This window comes from Apus apus, chromosome 1, assembly GCF_020740795.1.
Source record: "Apus apus isolate bApuApu2 chromosome 1, bApuApu2.pri.cur, whole genome shotgun sequence".
NCBI lineage: Eukaryota > Metazoa > Chordata > Aves > Apodiformes > Apodidae > Apus > Apus apus.
Genome location: NC_067282.1, coordinates 164,708,455 through 164,725,544, shown reverse-complemented (window position 1 = coordinate 164,725,544; position 17,090 = coordinate 164,708,455). Strand labels below are relative to the sequence as shown.

At 37.6% G+C, this 17,090-nt stretch overlaps 1 protein-coding gene across 1 annotated transcript in view; it reads left to right on the top strand.

The window, feature by feature from the left end:
- Positions 1-17,090, top strand: part of OTOGL (otogelin like) — a 92,298-nt gene that overhangs the window by 11,148 nt on the left and 64,060 nt on the right. The window contains exons 8-20 of the mRNA XM_051621881.1: positions 177-382; positions 3,086-3,213; positions 3,751-3,857; positions 6,141-6,247; positions 6,914-7,039; positions 7,241-7,349; positions 7,593-7,639; positions 8,985-9,130; positions 10,637-10,760; positions 12,381-12,558; positions 13,481-13,605; positions 15,387-15,596; positions 16,381-16,546. Of these exons, the coding sequence (XP_051477841.1) occupies positions 177-382; positions 3,086-3,213; positions 3,751-3,857; positions 6,141-6,247; positions 6,914-7,039; positions 7,241-7,349; positions 7,593-7,639; positions 8,985-9,130; positions 10,637-10,760; positions 12,381-12,558; positions 13,481-13,605; positions 15,387-15,596; positions 16,381-16,546 (1,779 nt within the window). The remainder of the gene's footprint in view (positions 1-176; positions 383-3,085; positions 3,214-3,750; positions 3,858-6,140; positions 6,248-6,913; positions 7,040-7,240; positions 7,350-7,592; positions 7,640-8,984; positions 9,131-10,636; positions 10,761-12,380; positions 12,559-13,480; positions 13,606-15,386; positions 15,597-16,380; positions 16,547-17,090) is intronic.

Genomic DNA, 17,090 nt, shown 5'->3' with positions numbered 1-17,090 from the left:
TCTATATAGGGAATTAAACAGCAGAAAAGGTAGTAAAAGCATGACTAAGAATGGAAGGGAGGTGCCTATATAGACCTGAGGAAAAGTGAGTTAGGAGATGATGTTTTGTGTGGTATTTTTCTAGCACTAACCTCATCTCATGTGGGATCTTTGAAGCAGGCTGTTTGTTTTTCCAGATTAATGTTGCCTCAGACAGTTGGAAATGCTTTCTTTGAGAGACTGGCTGACTATATTCTGGTGAAGACTACCTTTGGTTTTTCCCTTGCTTGGGATGGCAACTCTGGTATTTATATTAAGCTGACAGAAGACCATAAGAGGAAACCTTGCGGCCTCTGTGGAAATTTTAATGGCAATAAATACGATGACCTAATACTGCAAAATAGTAAGTAAACTGCTTAGAAATACGTCCTTGTGTGAACTACTTCCGTTTTCACTTTCAGTATAGTAATCTAAAAAGGCAGAGTCCTGTTTCAGTTATTTCAGTTGAAAATTGGATATCTGTTCTACTCCTTCTGATCATTAAGGATACTAAGGGAAAAAGTCCTAGTTCAAGAAAACATTTCTATGTATGTTCAGGCTTTTTCTTGCTCTGCAAAGTACTTGGGGTATGTTTATCTTAGCTGATGAAAGTGCCTTCAAATAATCAATAATTAAACAAATGCTTGTAGTTTTCCCTATGTTTAAAGATGGAGGGAGAAGAAGAAAAGAATTAGTATTTGGAAAAAGCACCATCTCGAGGAATTTGATTATATGAGCATCATAAAAATGCTGGTTGAAATACGTACATTTCAAAGCTGTTGCCAGAGACTTCCTTGTCTCTCTTGCTTGGTATGATCCACTGTGGGCCTCCAAATACGCTGTAGGATGAGGAGCTGCCCGATGCTGCATCTGAGGCAGAGACAACTTGCTAAGCTGCTATAAAATTCTGTGGTCTATGTGGGGAAAACTCTATAGGGGTTTATGTCCAATGTGCAAATAATGTGAAAAAACCCCCAAAGAACAAGCTTGAGAATATGAGGAATATTTTCTTAGTTGCTGATAAAAACAAAGATAGGACTGTTTTATCATCAATTGCTGAGATAATCTGGTCCTATGGCCCTGCATATTCTCAAGGCACAAAAGTTATCTCACTCCAACTTTTTTTCCTGTTTTCCCCATTTTTTATGGTTGATAGGAGAGCTTTTTACTTTAAGTGAAGGAAGATGCAGTATACCTATATTTGTACAGTCTTAAAAAATTTGCTTAATATAAATTTCTCATGACTCTTCTCCCACGAGAGTATCAAGTTTCCTGTTTCATGCATTAAGTTCTTCACACCGGAGTATAGTGTGTTTAATAACTAGTTAAAGCTGGTTATCTGTAATAATGGAGAAAAATAAGAGTTTGGAGGAGACAGTGAATTCACACAATTTCTGAAAAATAGTAATTTGAGTATATTTAGTGTTAAAAAGCACTTCCAGCTCTTAGCTTTTTTATTTCCAGAGCTACATTTCTTCACTATCATGATTTCTTCTGGCATTTTTCTTTATCAGAGATGATAGTATTATTGTAATGTAGAATTGAGAGTGCTATGAATCATTTGAGCCTTGAACCAGTTGTGTAACATGGTGCCTTGACTCTCTAGCATGATGTTCTGATATCTTCACAAGAATGGGCTGCTAATTCAAATTACTTCTAAGTTGCAACATATTTCTAAGTGTTTCCAAATCTTATAAATAATTTGGGAGGGTGATTTATTTCCCCCAACTAAACTACTTCCTCCTAGTAGTGTAAGGGAAGCTTTTACATCTGTCCTGAGTCCTCCAGAGTGTGGATACGCTCTATTTGTAATGCCCCAAATAAAGAAGATGCTGGGAAGCATGTTATAGTCCATTTCAAAGCACAGTTTAAAAACAAACTCCTTTGTCTTTTTATCTTCATCTTTAACATTTGTTTTGTATTGCTTTAATATACAAGGCTGTATCGGTGAATATAACTGTTTCAAGGAGAGTGATTTTATTTTGTGGCATTTTTTTGAGGACTTAGAACACTTTTTAAAGTAATGTAAAAATATAAAAAAAATGTTTAAAATGTTGGGGTTTTTTTCAGAAACAGAATTATGTCAACAGGTTTACCTCTAGATCAAAACTCGGGTTTTTTGTCTGGGAAGGTTTTTCATTTGGGAAGGTTTTTCAGCATAAGGAACTATTCCATCAGAGAGGGAGAAGTGTTTTAGGTCTCCCTGGCTCTTAAGTAAAATAGACTGGCAGTTAGGATCTTATCTTTGTTTATTTGTGGAGATCCAAGAACAAATAACTGATTACTGTGCTTTGGGACCTTCCACATTGCAGCATGTCAAACTTTGTACATCTAGAATAAGTTAGATTAAGTTTTGGATAGTACAGCTCTGTGAAAAAAACTATAGCAAATTTGATTTTGATATCTTGTTTCCTAACCACGCATAGATACGCATAACCATAACTTTAAGGTTCTTCAAGGTAAACGCAATATAACCCTTTTTAACATATGTAGAGAAAATGTAACATTCTTGCTTCAAAAATATGTAAATCTGGGGTCTGTTTCTTTACTACCAGCTTTCTTGTATTCTCATGTATCCTTCTCAGCCTGTTGCCATGACTTCCAGCCATGCATCTTGTTCATTAATTCTCCCATGCTCCTGCTGTGAGGAGAGCTGGCATGTAGTGGTATGTTCGTTGTGTTTCTGCAGCAAGGGAAAAGGAGGGAGATAATAGTGCTAACTGCCTTTGTGAAACATGATGAAAACCTTAAATTGTTCTAAAGTAATGTGGTTTTTCTCCAGTATTGAAGGAATTATGCTTCTCCCTGTCTGTGTATTTATTATAAAGTTGTCAGTGCTTGCCCTTAAATCCCACCACCAACACCTCATATATATACTTAATGTTTTCATTTACATGTAGTATAAAGTACTACCTTAAATTAAAAAAGAAAAACATTTTTCTACACCACCTCTACTCTGAACATAATGGTAACTGAAGTAACAAACTCATTGAGAAGCTGTCTTTTGTGTTGACCTTTTTTTTTTTTTTTCCCCCCTGGATGCTCTTCCAATGTTTTCATGTAGTAGATGAATATACAGAAGATATTGCTGCATTTGCAAATAGCTGGTCTGTGCAAACCTCAGATGACACAGCTTGTGTACCTACTGCCTCAGATTTTTCCAGTCCTTGTTCAGCTGATGCAGAATCCACTGAGGTAAGTTAATCATGTTATTCACACACACACACTCTATCTTCACTGTCTATTGATGGTACAAGATTCTAGCGATACACACTTAGTGGAAAAAGACTTAAATGCATCGAGGCTTTGTGAAAGGGAAGATTCAGATCTCTGAAGATATTTAGCTTAAAAGTACAAAGGCTCAGATACGATGTGCCAGGTGGTACGGGTCTGCTGGCAGAGTTCTTCCTTGCTGCATTGAACTTGGGTTCCATTTCCAGTACTGGCAATTATTTTGGAAACTGTGAAATACTGCAGAAGTAACATGCACAGCTCCTGCCTTGACACAAAATGTGTTTTTTGTTTTCCTCCACTCTTTCACCTCAAGTGACACACAGGCACAGGACAATTTTTAGGAAGAATAATAAAGGAGACTTAATAATAAATTCAGACTGCGAGAGTCTCAGACTTTAATGGGGATATAAAGCACACTAGATCAGGGAAACAAATCTAAAAAGAACTATGGTTGTTGTATTTCCTGACTGTCATTTACTGATTCTCTTCAATCTGCAGGACATATTCTTCAAGTGCCAAATACTCCTACAGTTTCCTTTCCTCAGCTGTCATGAAAGCATAGATCCATATTCTTATATTTCTAGCTGTATGAATGATCTTTGCAGGTAAGACTGGGATTTTTGTGCATGTATTTTTGATGCATGCAGTGAATGCTCTAGTCTTTCATTTGAGATGACAGCTGAGCAGCATTGAGTGAAGTTGGGAGGAGCCAAGTTCAAAGCAAGAGTTGGGGTTTCTAAGTGAGTGATTTAGTGGGGAAACAAAGGGCACAGAACCAGTGTAACAAGGCATATTTTGATTGCTAAAGGTTTTCATGAATTCAAAGAGAAAAAAGAAACCTAGACAAATACATAGAAGAGAAATCCATGGAGAGTCATAAACAACAAAAGAGGACCTGCTAATCACAAAAAACCTGAAACCTGTATCTGAAGGTTCTGAACCAAAAATACATGGAGATTATACTAGGGGGAAATATCAATGATGCTGGAGGAGATAGATCATTTGTCTGATGCAGCTGGACTCCTTCTATGAGCAACCATGATGGTTCAAATTAGTACAATTATTAAAAACTTTTGATTTTGTAAATTCAGAGTTGTTAAAAGAAATTAAACTCTCTTCCCATCAGCTTCTGGCATTATATGCAACCTGGTATTTTCCCCTTACCTTTCCGGACTCCTGTTTAATTCCTGTCATTCAAGTTAAACTGGTTCTCCAGAGTATAATTGAAGAGATGACTGAGCAGTGTAGCACTTCCTTTTTAGCAGTGTTTTAAAATTAAGAAGTAATTGTCACAAATAGCAGGATTTTCACCAGATACTGTGATGGCCTTCTCAGAGTATCATCAGTTTAATCAAAAACATGCAGAAAGAATCACAAGACTAGAAGTAAGAATCACTCAGTGTAATCTATTACAACTTGTTAGTTAATTTTTTATGATTTTTTTATTTTTTTGCTGTACCATAAAGTCAAGATGGAAGAATTTGTGTTTGTAGGCAAATTTCCAAAGTGTGCTTCCTGAAGTTTACTGTCTAGACATTGATTTCACTCAGAGATGTGATGAGTTGTCTCTGTATGGTCTCTTTGTAACTCAGGAGTTTATTGCGACTTTTTCTTAGCAAAATAAGAATAACGAAAAGCAATTTTTAAACTGTCATATTGAATCAGTGTCATGGTATTAAGGCAGATTTGATATTTTGTCAACACGCATATGTGTGTTGATGTGAATTGTGTGAATGTTAAAAAACCTGAACTAAGTTTCTGTGTCTCAGAACCTCATTAATTTAGGCTTATTTTGTTTATAAAAGAGACCTCTCTTCTTGTAGCTTAGTGTCAATTTATGAAGTTTTTAGAGGGGCCATAGTATATGCCAAGCATTCTTTCTATTAAGACCCAGTTAATTGGGTTAGATAAGGAGAGCTAGAGAGACTCTAATCACTGTAACAAAGAGTATAGTGGTGTTTGATTTGATAACAGATGTGTTGAAAGCAAAATACAAACACAATGTAATATATTTCTAAGACCATTAATTTTGGAAGCATGATCTTGTGTGCTGAAAGACAAACTCATCTGATCTGTCACAGTCATGCTTAAAATAGAAGTGTTGTGTTATGACTAGTTCATTTTGGCATTGAGTCCTCATCTCATTGAGTCCTCATTGAGTGATGGGAGTTGGACTTTCACAGTAGCACAAGGTTGGTGCTATCTTACCTTATGTGACTTACATCAGAATAAAATATGAGCTTACCTAAACACTGATGAATGTCTCTTTGCTTGGTGTTGGCAAAAGTGCACTGTAGTGCTTCTTCTATATAGACTAAAGCAGATATATTGTCTTTCCTCAAGGTCACACTGTGAATCCATGAGCCTGTCTACAGTATGTAGTGGATAATGCTTCTGCGCGCCAAGCACTTCAGCAAAATGTCAGGAGTCCACCAACAGGACTCTTCTCACCTAAGTTCAAGGCCTGACAGGCAGTTGGAAATGACCTTGCTACTTGGGTCAGAATCTCTTTTATCAGTCTAGGTCAGGGTTTCCATGTCACGCAGGAGGGAAAGGGACTGAGATGTGGATCTTGAGACTGTTGAGTTGTCCATCGTATTCAAGACAAAGTCATGTTTCTTTTTCACCATAAACAGCATTTATCTTTTTTGTAATAAATTAGTGGTTTTGTTCACTGTGGTAATTAGAATGAAATAACTTATTGTGAGATCAAAGTATAAAACCACAACACATTCAGTACAGCTCGTTCCTTTCCCCAGTATTTTCACTGTGTGCTGTTCTGACTGAGTGGTGTCAGCTAGGTGTGAAGTATCTAGTGCAATGTCATGTGGCAGAGATTTGTGGATGGGATTTGAGTTCCTTATTACCCTCTTGTTTTATCATTTCAGAGTGGATGATGATGAAACATACTGCAGGGCAGTGACAGAGTACGCCAGGGCATGCTCTCACGCGGGGTCCCCAGTGAGGGACTGGAGGGATGACTTTCCTGCCTGTAGTAAGATTCTTTAATAAAGCATACAAATAATTTCATCTTGACAATGTTTGTCACTATAAGACTCAAACATGACACTGGAGTAGAACAGTCAGTTTCACTTTTACTGGTGAATAAAGTAAATGACTTGCTAGAGGAATATTTAGTTCTGATCTAGATCTGATCTAGACCCATACAAAATTCATGTTTCTGTAGATTACTTGAAACATCATGTGTGCTGATCATATTCTAGGATAAAGAATGACCATGTAGGGAGATTTGATGCTGCCCTGCTTCCTAGATGACCTTTCTGCATCTATTTGCTCTATAACAGAATTAACACAGTTCATCCAGCTCCTTCTAGTTATCACCACTACCCATCAACTGCAGTTCAGTCTCATGCACAAGACTTTGAACTAGCTGAGATAAGAGTACATGTTGTTCTCTGACAGAAGCTATAATTTATTTTGGAGGGATGCTGTAAGAATTTTGTAAATAAAGAGTGAAACCCTGATGAGAGATTCACCACAGTTCATCAGTTAAAACCTCTCCAAACAATCCATGGTACCTGATCTGAAAAATAACCTGTACCAGAAGTGCTGCACAGCTGTTAATTTGAGAGAGAGGTGTTCTCCAGTATGGAAAGAAAAATCTCACTGATGTTCAATATACCGTGTATTTTTTTTCTAGCTGAGAAGTGTGAAGACAGTTTTGTACACCGTGACTGTATCAGCTGTTGTCCACCAACCTGCACGTTTGAAAAAGACTGTCTTGGCAGCAACCTGCACTGCTTAGATGGCTGTTACTGTCCAGATGGTAAGTACTGTCAATTTTATGTGAAAAAATATATGTAAAGCCAATACCCACCGTGATACTGAAATCATCCAAATAGACTGTGCCTAAAGTTAAAACCTGAAAATTTAATTTATTAACTTATTTAACTTATTTAACTTATTAACTTAACTTATTTATTAAATTTAACTTAAAAAGTTAATAAAATAACTTCCCTCCCAACAGGTCTCATTATGGAAAACGGAACTTGTATCTCTGTGTCAAACTGTCCTTGTATTTATCATGGAACTGCTTTCCCTGTAGGCTCAAAAATTGAACAAGAATGTAGCAACTGGTATGTGAAAGCCTCACATCTCTCTGTGACTGCTGCTCATACTTAGTTTAACATTATAGTCACACTAACATTTTAAAGAGTAATTAATATATATGTTCTACAGTCTGGGCCCTGTGTATCACTAAAATATGCAGGCCGTTCTATAGAAAGGTTGAATTGAAAACATATTAATGAGCTCAAAACTGCTCTTTTTGCTAAAGATCAGAACACTGAATTTCTGTGCTTTGTGATTTTTCTTTTTAGTATTTGTACTGGTGGCATTTGGAACTGCACAGATCATGATTGCCCAGGTATCTGTGTTTCATTATTCTTTTCTCCCCTCAATAAGCATAAAGGATAACCTTTTCCAAACACAACAGACCGAAATATGACCCGAGCTCTTCAGATGCTATTTTAAGAAGACAGGTTAAGCAGATGGATGTTGAGAATAGGAGTGGGCCAGCCAGGGTGAAGCTGTTAACCGCCTGATCATACTTATCTTACCTTTTCTCATTTGCTTCCTTAGCTCAGTGAGTTACATCTGACTCTTGTTTTCTAACTCTTTTTTTATGCTCTGTGCTCTTTGGAGCGGGCAGCTTATTTCCACTGCCTGTGCAGTACCTAGGCCATGTATAATGATCTCCTCCCTTATAGGTGAAATTGTATTACAAATAATAAGAAAAGCATCATTCTGATTCTCAGTGTGCTGTATTTTCTCCCTTGTAAGAGCAGTTCATGTTGGATCATGTGTCTGTAATAAGTTACTCAGAGGAACATGCAGTAGTCAGGTAGTGAAACTCCCTTGACAGTTCTGCATCTTAGACAAGATTATACTGTGGAATTGGTTAGAGAGCATTTTTTATAAATTAAGGAACAAGGTTCAGAGTTACAAAGCAAGACTTGACAGGGTGGATCTGTAGTGTAAAACGGTTGACACAAAGAACCACTCCCTATGTCTTGTGTGCATTTTGTGTGCACGTGACATTCTGACTGCTCTAGTCTGGTCCTAGGGACTAACTGGCTGTTAGTAATGGGGAGCAGGTTAGATATGTTCCCACAGAGCACCTCCTGCAGTAGTTGCAGCCAAAATGGATCTAGTTCATGGGCTCTGACACTTTCCCATGGCATGAATGAAAGTGCAGTACATGGGGATGTTCTGGAGACTTGCTGCAACAATGCACTCCTGATCTGAACTGAAAAATGATATAATATAGTTGCACCCTGAGGACAGACACCTGCAGCCTGTTCATACCTGTGGTAACAAGCAGTGCCATAGTTCCTAGGAGGAATTTCACTCAGTCCTATTTCACACTCAGTTGTGCCAAAAAGATTATGAGGAAGAATATTTTAGGAAACTTCGAGGCTGTCATAAAGAGAAAGCTCTTTTGTGGTTCACATAACTTGTGATTCAAAGGCATCTCATCTTATTAGAACCAAAAGGTGTCTGCAACATGAGATGGTATCTGATGGAAATAGGTGTGTATAACATTATTTTGTCTCTGAATGCCATGGTACCTAGATAGATTAAAGTTAGCCTGGATTATGTACTCAGAAATAGGGAGAAAGTTTCTTATTTATCTCTCTCTTCCATAATTTGTAGAATAATGATACATTCTTATGCAAGTGAACATTCTTGTTTATCCCTTTTCTCTCAAGCTGAGTGCTCCATCACAGGTAGCTCTCATTTCACAACATTTGATGGACGTCATTTTACTTCTCTTGGGATTTGCCAGTACATTTTGGTAAAGGGCACTGGGAAAAACAAATTCACAATCACTTTACAGAAAGCACCTTGTGGACAGGTAAGTCACATTTTTGTTGAACATTCAAAACAAATGTGTCTATTCATATTTCAGGCAATCTTGTAGAGTTTCTACTGTAAACTAGCAGGTGGCATTTAACAGAAAATATATATTGAAAACATTTTACAGCTTTTTGTAAGTGGTTGTATTGCTACATGTTGTATTGCCTTTTGTAAAATCAATTCATCTTTAGAGGGATAAAGTCTAAAGGGTAATTAATTTATGCACACTGAACAAGTATATACACCTTTGGTTATGGTACAAACACATGTCTTTAGAAAAGCTCTTGCTGGCAGCGCTGAACAGGCTTAATACACTGGAAGTATTTTGTCAGGTATCCAACAACAAGCTTTACAAATAGAGGTGCTTATAAGAAGTACTTATCTGCAAGACTGGATTTAATGATGTTACGAGTCATCTAGGCTCTCAGGAGAAGGGGCTCAGAGACTGTGACCCACAGCTGTCCATGTGCTGAGGGCTGGAACACATGAACTCATCAGCATGGAGTGATGCACTGAAGCTGCCCTACTATGGGGATGTGTCTTATGTCCCTTCAAAAGCTAGTCTATGAGCTGGTGCCTCTAATTATTTTGTAAGCACCTCCTTTGCCTGCATAGGTGTTAGGAATCCTGCTTCTGCATTTCAGGTGGCCTCAAGCATGACATTGTTGGTTAGGTAGCCACTGAGAGACAAGGATGCTACTGGAAATGACCCTTAGCACAGCTCTAGGCATGTTGGACAGTTCCTGGGTGCAAACATACAGGCTCTGGGGACCATAAGATGCTTGATTTAAGCTGGTTATGTGTCACCTTTTGTCCTGTACTCAGGTTCATAGATTCTGCCTGGTTAGCACTCAAAAATGAGGGGTGTTAGTTTATAAGTTATATAGTTTATATGTTTTATAGTCAGACATTTATGAATTATTGTAGTATAATTCTGGAGAAATTATATCCTTTTGGTCTGCAGTCAGAGATGATGACTACATTTCAAGGCAAGAAGCACCTTCATGTGTGCAATAGCTTTTTTCTCCTGCATTGCTGGATTTGGGCTGTGCTTGCATGAGCTTGACATAGAGTCTGACTCTTGCTCAAACACTGGCTTACCCAGCAATGAAGAGTATTCTGGATGACCATGCAAGAATGGCCTTTTGAACCCAGTATCAGTACATGGAGATCTCTGTCCAATTACTACTAGACTGTTACAATAGCTAAAATGCATTCTCCTTTCTCTGATGTGCATATGTGATGTTTTATTTTGTTCTACATACAGTTTCAAGTATTCTGTTTAATGCTTTGAGTGATAGTTAACAACTGATTTACCTGATGCCAGGTCTGGTATTTCCTTTCTGTACAACTGTTTTTTCCTTTGTTGGTTTTGCCTTTTTTTTTTTTTTTCTTTTTTTTTCTTTTTTTTTTTCTTCTTTTTTCCTCCCTCCCCCTCAAAATTAATATTTTGTAATATTAATGTCTTTGCCTGTTTCTAATGGTGAAACTTGTTTCTACTTAGAATTTTGACCATGCCTGCATTGAGTCTGTAACACTAGTTCTTGAAGATGATGTAAGCAAACAAGTAACTCTCACAAGATATGGACAACTCCTAACTGATTCAAACCAAGTTTTTAACCTTAACGGTAAGAAGTGCATAGAGTAGAATTTTACCAGGGTTTACATTCTTTCCTTTATATGCTCTAAAGCTTTCTAATAATATATAAGAAAATAATTTATTTAAACTTGGCTTAGGAAACGTACAATCACTTACTTCTTATAACCTTCATATTATAGAAATTCACTTTTTCAGCCTGTGAAATAGAATCCTTCATTTTGCCTTCATTTCTTTGCATTTCTTATCTTGCAGAATACCTAGAAAATCCACCCATTTAATTTGTATTTAGGGGAGAGGAGGTACAAAAAAAGAAGGAAAGTGAAGAGAGGTTGGAAATCATCTTGATGCTGATGTTAAACTCTAGATTGATTAAACCTTTTAGGAATAAATGGCATGGAATACAATCCATGTGCTCTGCAGGATCTAGGTTGCTTTCAGTGCTGACTTATGTTGTGGTTTCAGGCGGGTTACTTCACCTTTTTTGAAAGGATAGAAAAGTAAGTCAGTCTTAAAAAATTGTCATAAAATTAAGCACTAAAGGTAGAAATTATATTGCTAAGTTTCTGACGGTGATCAGTGGTAATTTCTTACTGGATTTTGAGTCTCTTTCTGAAAAAGTAAAGTGAGAGTTCCACTTTCCTTTCCCAGCCTCTGGCAAAAGAAGAGTTTAGGGAGTTCAGTGCTAGTGGTTGCAGTTGTCTTTTCATCATTGAATTTATCCAGTGATAGTTCTGCTTTTGGCATTCCCAACTTCCTATGGCAATGAGTTTCACAGGTCAGTTATACTTCAATTATGCTGACAGTTCTGCTTCGTAATTTCATTGATAATTATAATTTCGTGTCTTTTGAATCAGTCTCTATTTGCTTATCTCTTTCCATAGCCTGCAACAAACATTGTCTATGACAAGTATTTTGGTGTGACATTCTTGATAGTTGGGTGCATCTAGTTAGTCTTATGAGCTAAGAACCTCTTTAAGCTCACATAAGCATTTTATCTGCCTCTTCTCAGTTTATGCAGCTAAGTGTGTGTGTATGTGCAGAGGCTGCTTGTGAAGGTAGATCTGCTTTAAGCCTAGAGGTGCGAGTAGCCCAACAATGTGTAGCAAATGAATGCTGTGACTGTGAAATTTCCTTTTCCTCACAGAATGGATTTCCTGGGAAGGAAAGCTGGGAATTTGATAGTTCACATACAGTCTAAGGAAGGAGCTATACTGATGTCATACCTTCCATTTAAAGATTGCAAGGGGCTTTACAGACATCTGTTAATTATTCTTGTAACATCCCTAGAGACTAAGAAACAAGTGGTTTCTTGTCTTCTCATTGCCAGAGGCATGCTGTTGCATTGCTTTCTTCTAAAAAAAAGCACAATGAAATGCAAGAGTGGTTTCTGGATAGCTCCCAGGTACAGAAAGGTGAGAGATTTTTTTACTGCTGATAGTAGTTGCCATTCCTGATTCATGTTACTAATGAAAAACATATGTAATCTCAGTAGTTCAGGTGGAGAATGGGTGAGGTTATTTGGCTGCAAGTGAGGTTGTGCAGTTTCTCTTTAAGTTTTCAGAATCTATTTTGTTTAAGGGGTAGACCAATACAACCTGGAAGTTGGATTTCAGTGACTTTGTGTTCCTTTTCCTTTTGCTATGTGCAGGGGCTATTGAAATTCAGAATATATCTTCTTTGTTTGTTCAACTGAAAACTAGTTTTGGCTTGAAGATACTGTTTGCTAAAGATGGAGAGAGGATCTATGTTCAAGTTGATGTTGGCTGGAAGAGAAGAACATTAGGACTATGTGGAACATACAATGGGAATTTAAGAGATGATTTTCTGTAAGTTGTATAGACTGTTTCATAACAAGGGAAAAGTTTTGTTAAATATAATAATCCAATTTCATTAACATGCTTATACTGTAGTAAACTAATCTTTATAAAATCTCTTAATTGAAAAGTTAGTAAGTTTTAAAAATATGAAACTCATAAATTTAACTAAGTTATTCTAAGATGTTTAGCTAAGTAATTCTAGAAAGGTATCATATTATTTATAGAAGTTACTGGATGATGATATTGCTAGGATGACCTTTTTCCCCTCCCTGCTGCTGCCTTATAATCTGAGTAGATACATGAGCACTGACAAAAAGAGTGGATTATAATATTCATGTCATCCTCACATGACTAACCCTTACTACTGCTTGATTTTTTTTTCCCATATCAAGTTTTAAAAAGTAATTCTGAACCACAGGAATAGTTTAATTAGAAGGGCACATTTTCCTTACTTTTGTACATAATTTCCTCCAAAGCTCTTCAAGCTATAATATCACAAATGCTTTCTAGTAACAATAAACGCTTTTGAAACACTTGGGGGAAAAAAGCACCAAAATGCAAACAGCCCCTCTCTATAACATGGAAATCAGCTAACGGGCCAAATTTTTGACATTTTGCTGACTGTATGTACTGGAATAAAGGCCAGATTCTTCTCCCATTAAGGACTTCTCCAACTGAGTTCAGAGTACTTGAATTAAGTGTAAGTGAGGGCAAACACTGAGCATAAGAATGTTTTTGCTTGAGTAAAATATTGAAGAAAAGAGAGCTTCACGTGCTCTCTCCTCTTTTGTAGCTCACAAAAGGAAATTCTGTTGACACATTGACTGTTTAATGTGACTATGCATCTAAGGCTTTTTGATGTGCTTGTGTCCTCACCCATGTAGTCCATAAGGTCAGAGGATGCTTGCAGTGTTGGTATTTTCTTTTTCAGTTCTCCAGCAGGGATGATAGAAGGGACCCCACAACTTCATGCCAATGCATGGAAAGTTTCCTCAGCTTGTTCTGTGCCTATCAATATTCCTGTGGTTGATCCCTGCAATGTTAATCAGCAAAATGGTAAGTTTTCACATGGGAGTCTGGAATTAGTTGTATCATATTATTATGAGATATTATTTGTTGTCTCTGTGAAGGAGTTGCATGTATTTGTATTTCAACTTCAATTTTAAATATAAGCTCTTTTTCTCATTTTTCTTTTTTTTGGCAAAGACCATTCTTTTCACTCATGTAGCATGTAAAAATATAGTAAATCCTTCCTAAATACAAACTATTTGGTTATTTAGTGCTGGGAGTACTTGCCATGAGTCCTAAAATCTGCTGCCTCATATACATGCAGAGTGCTAGGCAGAACACCATCTGTAGTCCTGTAAATTATGCCAGTCAAGAGGAATGATGTGATGCACATTTGTAGATTGACAAAGAAACTACAGGAGACAGAGTCTTGCTGAGACAGAGTTCAGATCAAAACTCCTGTCTCTGGCTTCTCCATGCTTGTTGTGTTAGAAGTTTCCTTATCCTCCATCTATGTGCTCTGACACAAACAACACGAGATCTGTGGATTTGTTCAAATTCCTGAGTAAAGATTCAGTTTTGACTGGTTGACGTGTCTATGTTTTGCGTTGAACTTTCACTGTCTCCTCATTTCCATGTTGATGTTATTTTCAATTAGTGAAGACAATGGGCAGACAATAGTTTCCAATTCTGACAGAATTTAGTCTAATGTTTTTCATGTTTCAGACGTAAGGCCTCACTAAGGATGTGGGATTTGGCCATATATAGAGCCTGTGGGAGCAAGCCTTAAAATAACCATAAACCTTTAAGAATCTGGGGCATTCTAAGATTTCTCATGTCTTCAGCATTGGCTATCTTGAAAGCCAGGTCATCTCAGAAAGGTTTCATGCCTTACTTTCAGTTCTGTGCTTCCGCAGTGGTAGTGGAGTTTGACATAAATGTAAGAACATGACTATATGACCTTCTGAGGTCCCTTCCTGTATGAATTTTCCTGTAATACTGTAATATCATCACTGGAAAAAGCAGTCCCAGAGTAAGTGGTCCTGCTTCATCTTACCACCTGTGCTAAGCCAGTGCAAGCATTTTTCCAGGCCTATGGTTATGTTAATCTGATGAAACTGAAAAATAAATTATTGTTTGTTGACTTATTTTGTGAGGTTACTTTCAACCAAGTGAAATTCACTCCTTGAATCTAGTTTACTGAAAGATTCCAGAAATCCTTGTGTATCCTTGTGTATCAGTGTGTGTATCTGGGAATGAACAGAGAAGATGTAGGGTAGGGACAGTCTTTTAGCTGCAAAATTTGCTTACACATGATCCACACTATGATGTTCCTCAGATATTCTACCATTTGTGGTGGTAGCGTGTTTTAGTGGTAGGAGTATCTCTTGGTGTTAGAAGGTATATGGCCAGCCTGGGACTTGCATGCCCTTGAGCTCCAGTTTGTAATGCTTCCTGAGTCCACATGCCAAGAAGGATATGGTCATTGTGATTTCAAAGCTAAATGAAACATCAAGTAGGAAAAAACATATTCCAAGCTTTGGAGGATTCTTCTAACTCTTTTGAAATACATTGTTTTGCTATTGAAGTTTCCTGCACTACTATAGGAAGGCAGACCTGGTTTTATATATTTATTTTTGTCTTAAGTGGAGTTTGTTGTTGAGGGAATTGCTTACAATATCAGTTTTTAAAGTATAGAACTTTGCAGAAAGACATTCTGTACAAGTTTTTGTTGCACAACTGTCTGCGTTTGGTTTTAATATTCTGTGCTACTCATTTGACTGTCATATTAAAATGGATCTGGCTAAAACAATGTCACCTTCTCTTAGCTGGGTATGCATCTCACTGTGATATCATCAATCAAGAGGTTTTTGCTCCCTGCCATGCCTACATCAGTCCAGGGTTATACTACCAGCTTTGCCGCTTTGATGCATGCAAGTGCGGAAGCAGCTGCTTGTGCAACGCTCTGGCACACTACGCTTACGTCTGTGGCAAGCACGGTGTTGTTGTTGACTTCAGATCTCATATTTCTTACTGTGGTGAGTAACGTTTGCAGAACAGAGTGTCTTTTAGACATGTGAAATTCTGCAAATATCATTCGCTCCACAAAATACAGGGATTGACTCTTTTTTTGCTGAAAGCTAGAACTGGACCATGGGGTAATGACCTACTCAGGAGAGAACACCGCTAGTCTTTATGTTAGGCTTCTGAGTTAGGGATGCTGAGCTGCCTCACATAGGGTGCCTGTCCCTTCAGTTGGCTACAGAGAGAATTTAAATTACTGACTTTGAATCCCTAAGTCATATGAAAGCCCTTGGTAGCCTAAAGCAGTCTGGGAGTGGCAGAAGCAGGGCTGTTCCCTAAGGAAAGGCAAGACAGGGTGGCAGGCGTTTCCCAGGGTTGGCAGGGCAGGGTGGGCAGTGATTTGCCAAGTAGCATGTAACAAGGCATTACTAGATCATGGAATAATGCCTCAACCTTAACTGGACCATTCGTCCCTCTTGGAAGCCTGAGTTACTAGATAGACAAACCCACCACATACACGTACACTTAATATACATAAAGAATAGACACCTACTGCTTATAAAGTAGGCAATTCTAGCCAAGGATTTGTCTAATATACACCCACCTGGATCTAAAAATTTCTAACTTAAGAAATCAGTAAAAGAGCATATTTTTCTCATGCATTTTAACTCACCCCAGTGTAGCAAGAGACCATTTTGCTTCGCTGTCTTGCACTCCCATGATATACTGCTTTGTTTTCTATTTTTCACATTTTAAGAGTATGTTGTTCTCCCTTCTCTCTCCTTCTCTCTCTTCCAGCTGTGATGTGTCACAGTGGTATGCTTTATCATCAGTGCTCTTCTTTTTGTAAACACTCCTGTGCTTCACTTTCTATGGCAAATATCTGTGGTGATGACTGTGCAGAAGGATGTAATTGTCCTGATGGGAAATATTTTGAAGAGTCGGTCAACTTTTGTGTATCAATGTAAGTCATAAGAAAATAGAATATATGCATAGGGACATTTCCCTCTTTCCAGCAAGACTTAAGTGTTGGTTGTTTCTTTGGTGTTGTTTGTTTTTTTTTTTGCTGTTTCCCTCAATATGTAGACTGACTAAACAGGACAGCAAGCAATATGTGAAGATTTCATATTCTTTTGTCCTAATTGTTAGTGTGTACAGCCATCTACTTCTGTTCAGAGAAGATATGTCACACTGCTCTAGAGAAGGGTGATTAAACTTTTTTAATCAATGGGAAAGCATTTTCATGTGAAAACCTTCGTTTTAACACTTCAGAACAAATGAGAAGAAATCTCCACAGTAACAATCCATGAATTCAGGGATAGTATGGAAAGAGTGGCCAAGAGTGTCTTTTTTTCCGTATCGCAATGTAAATCCCTTCAGTTAAAGGAAAGGAAATGGTCAATGGAAGGAAATAGGTTTTGTACATTGTGGACCAAAATTTTACAGCATGCCATCATGGGGAGCTACTGAGTTCAGGTACTGAATTAAAAACTGGAAGGAGTATTTGT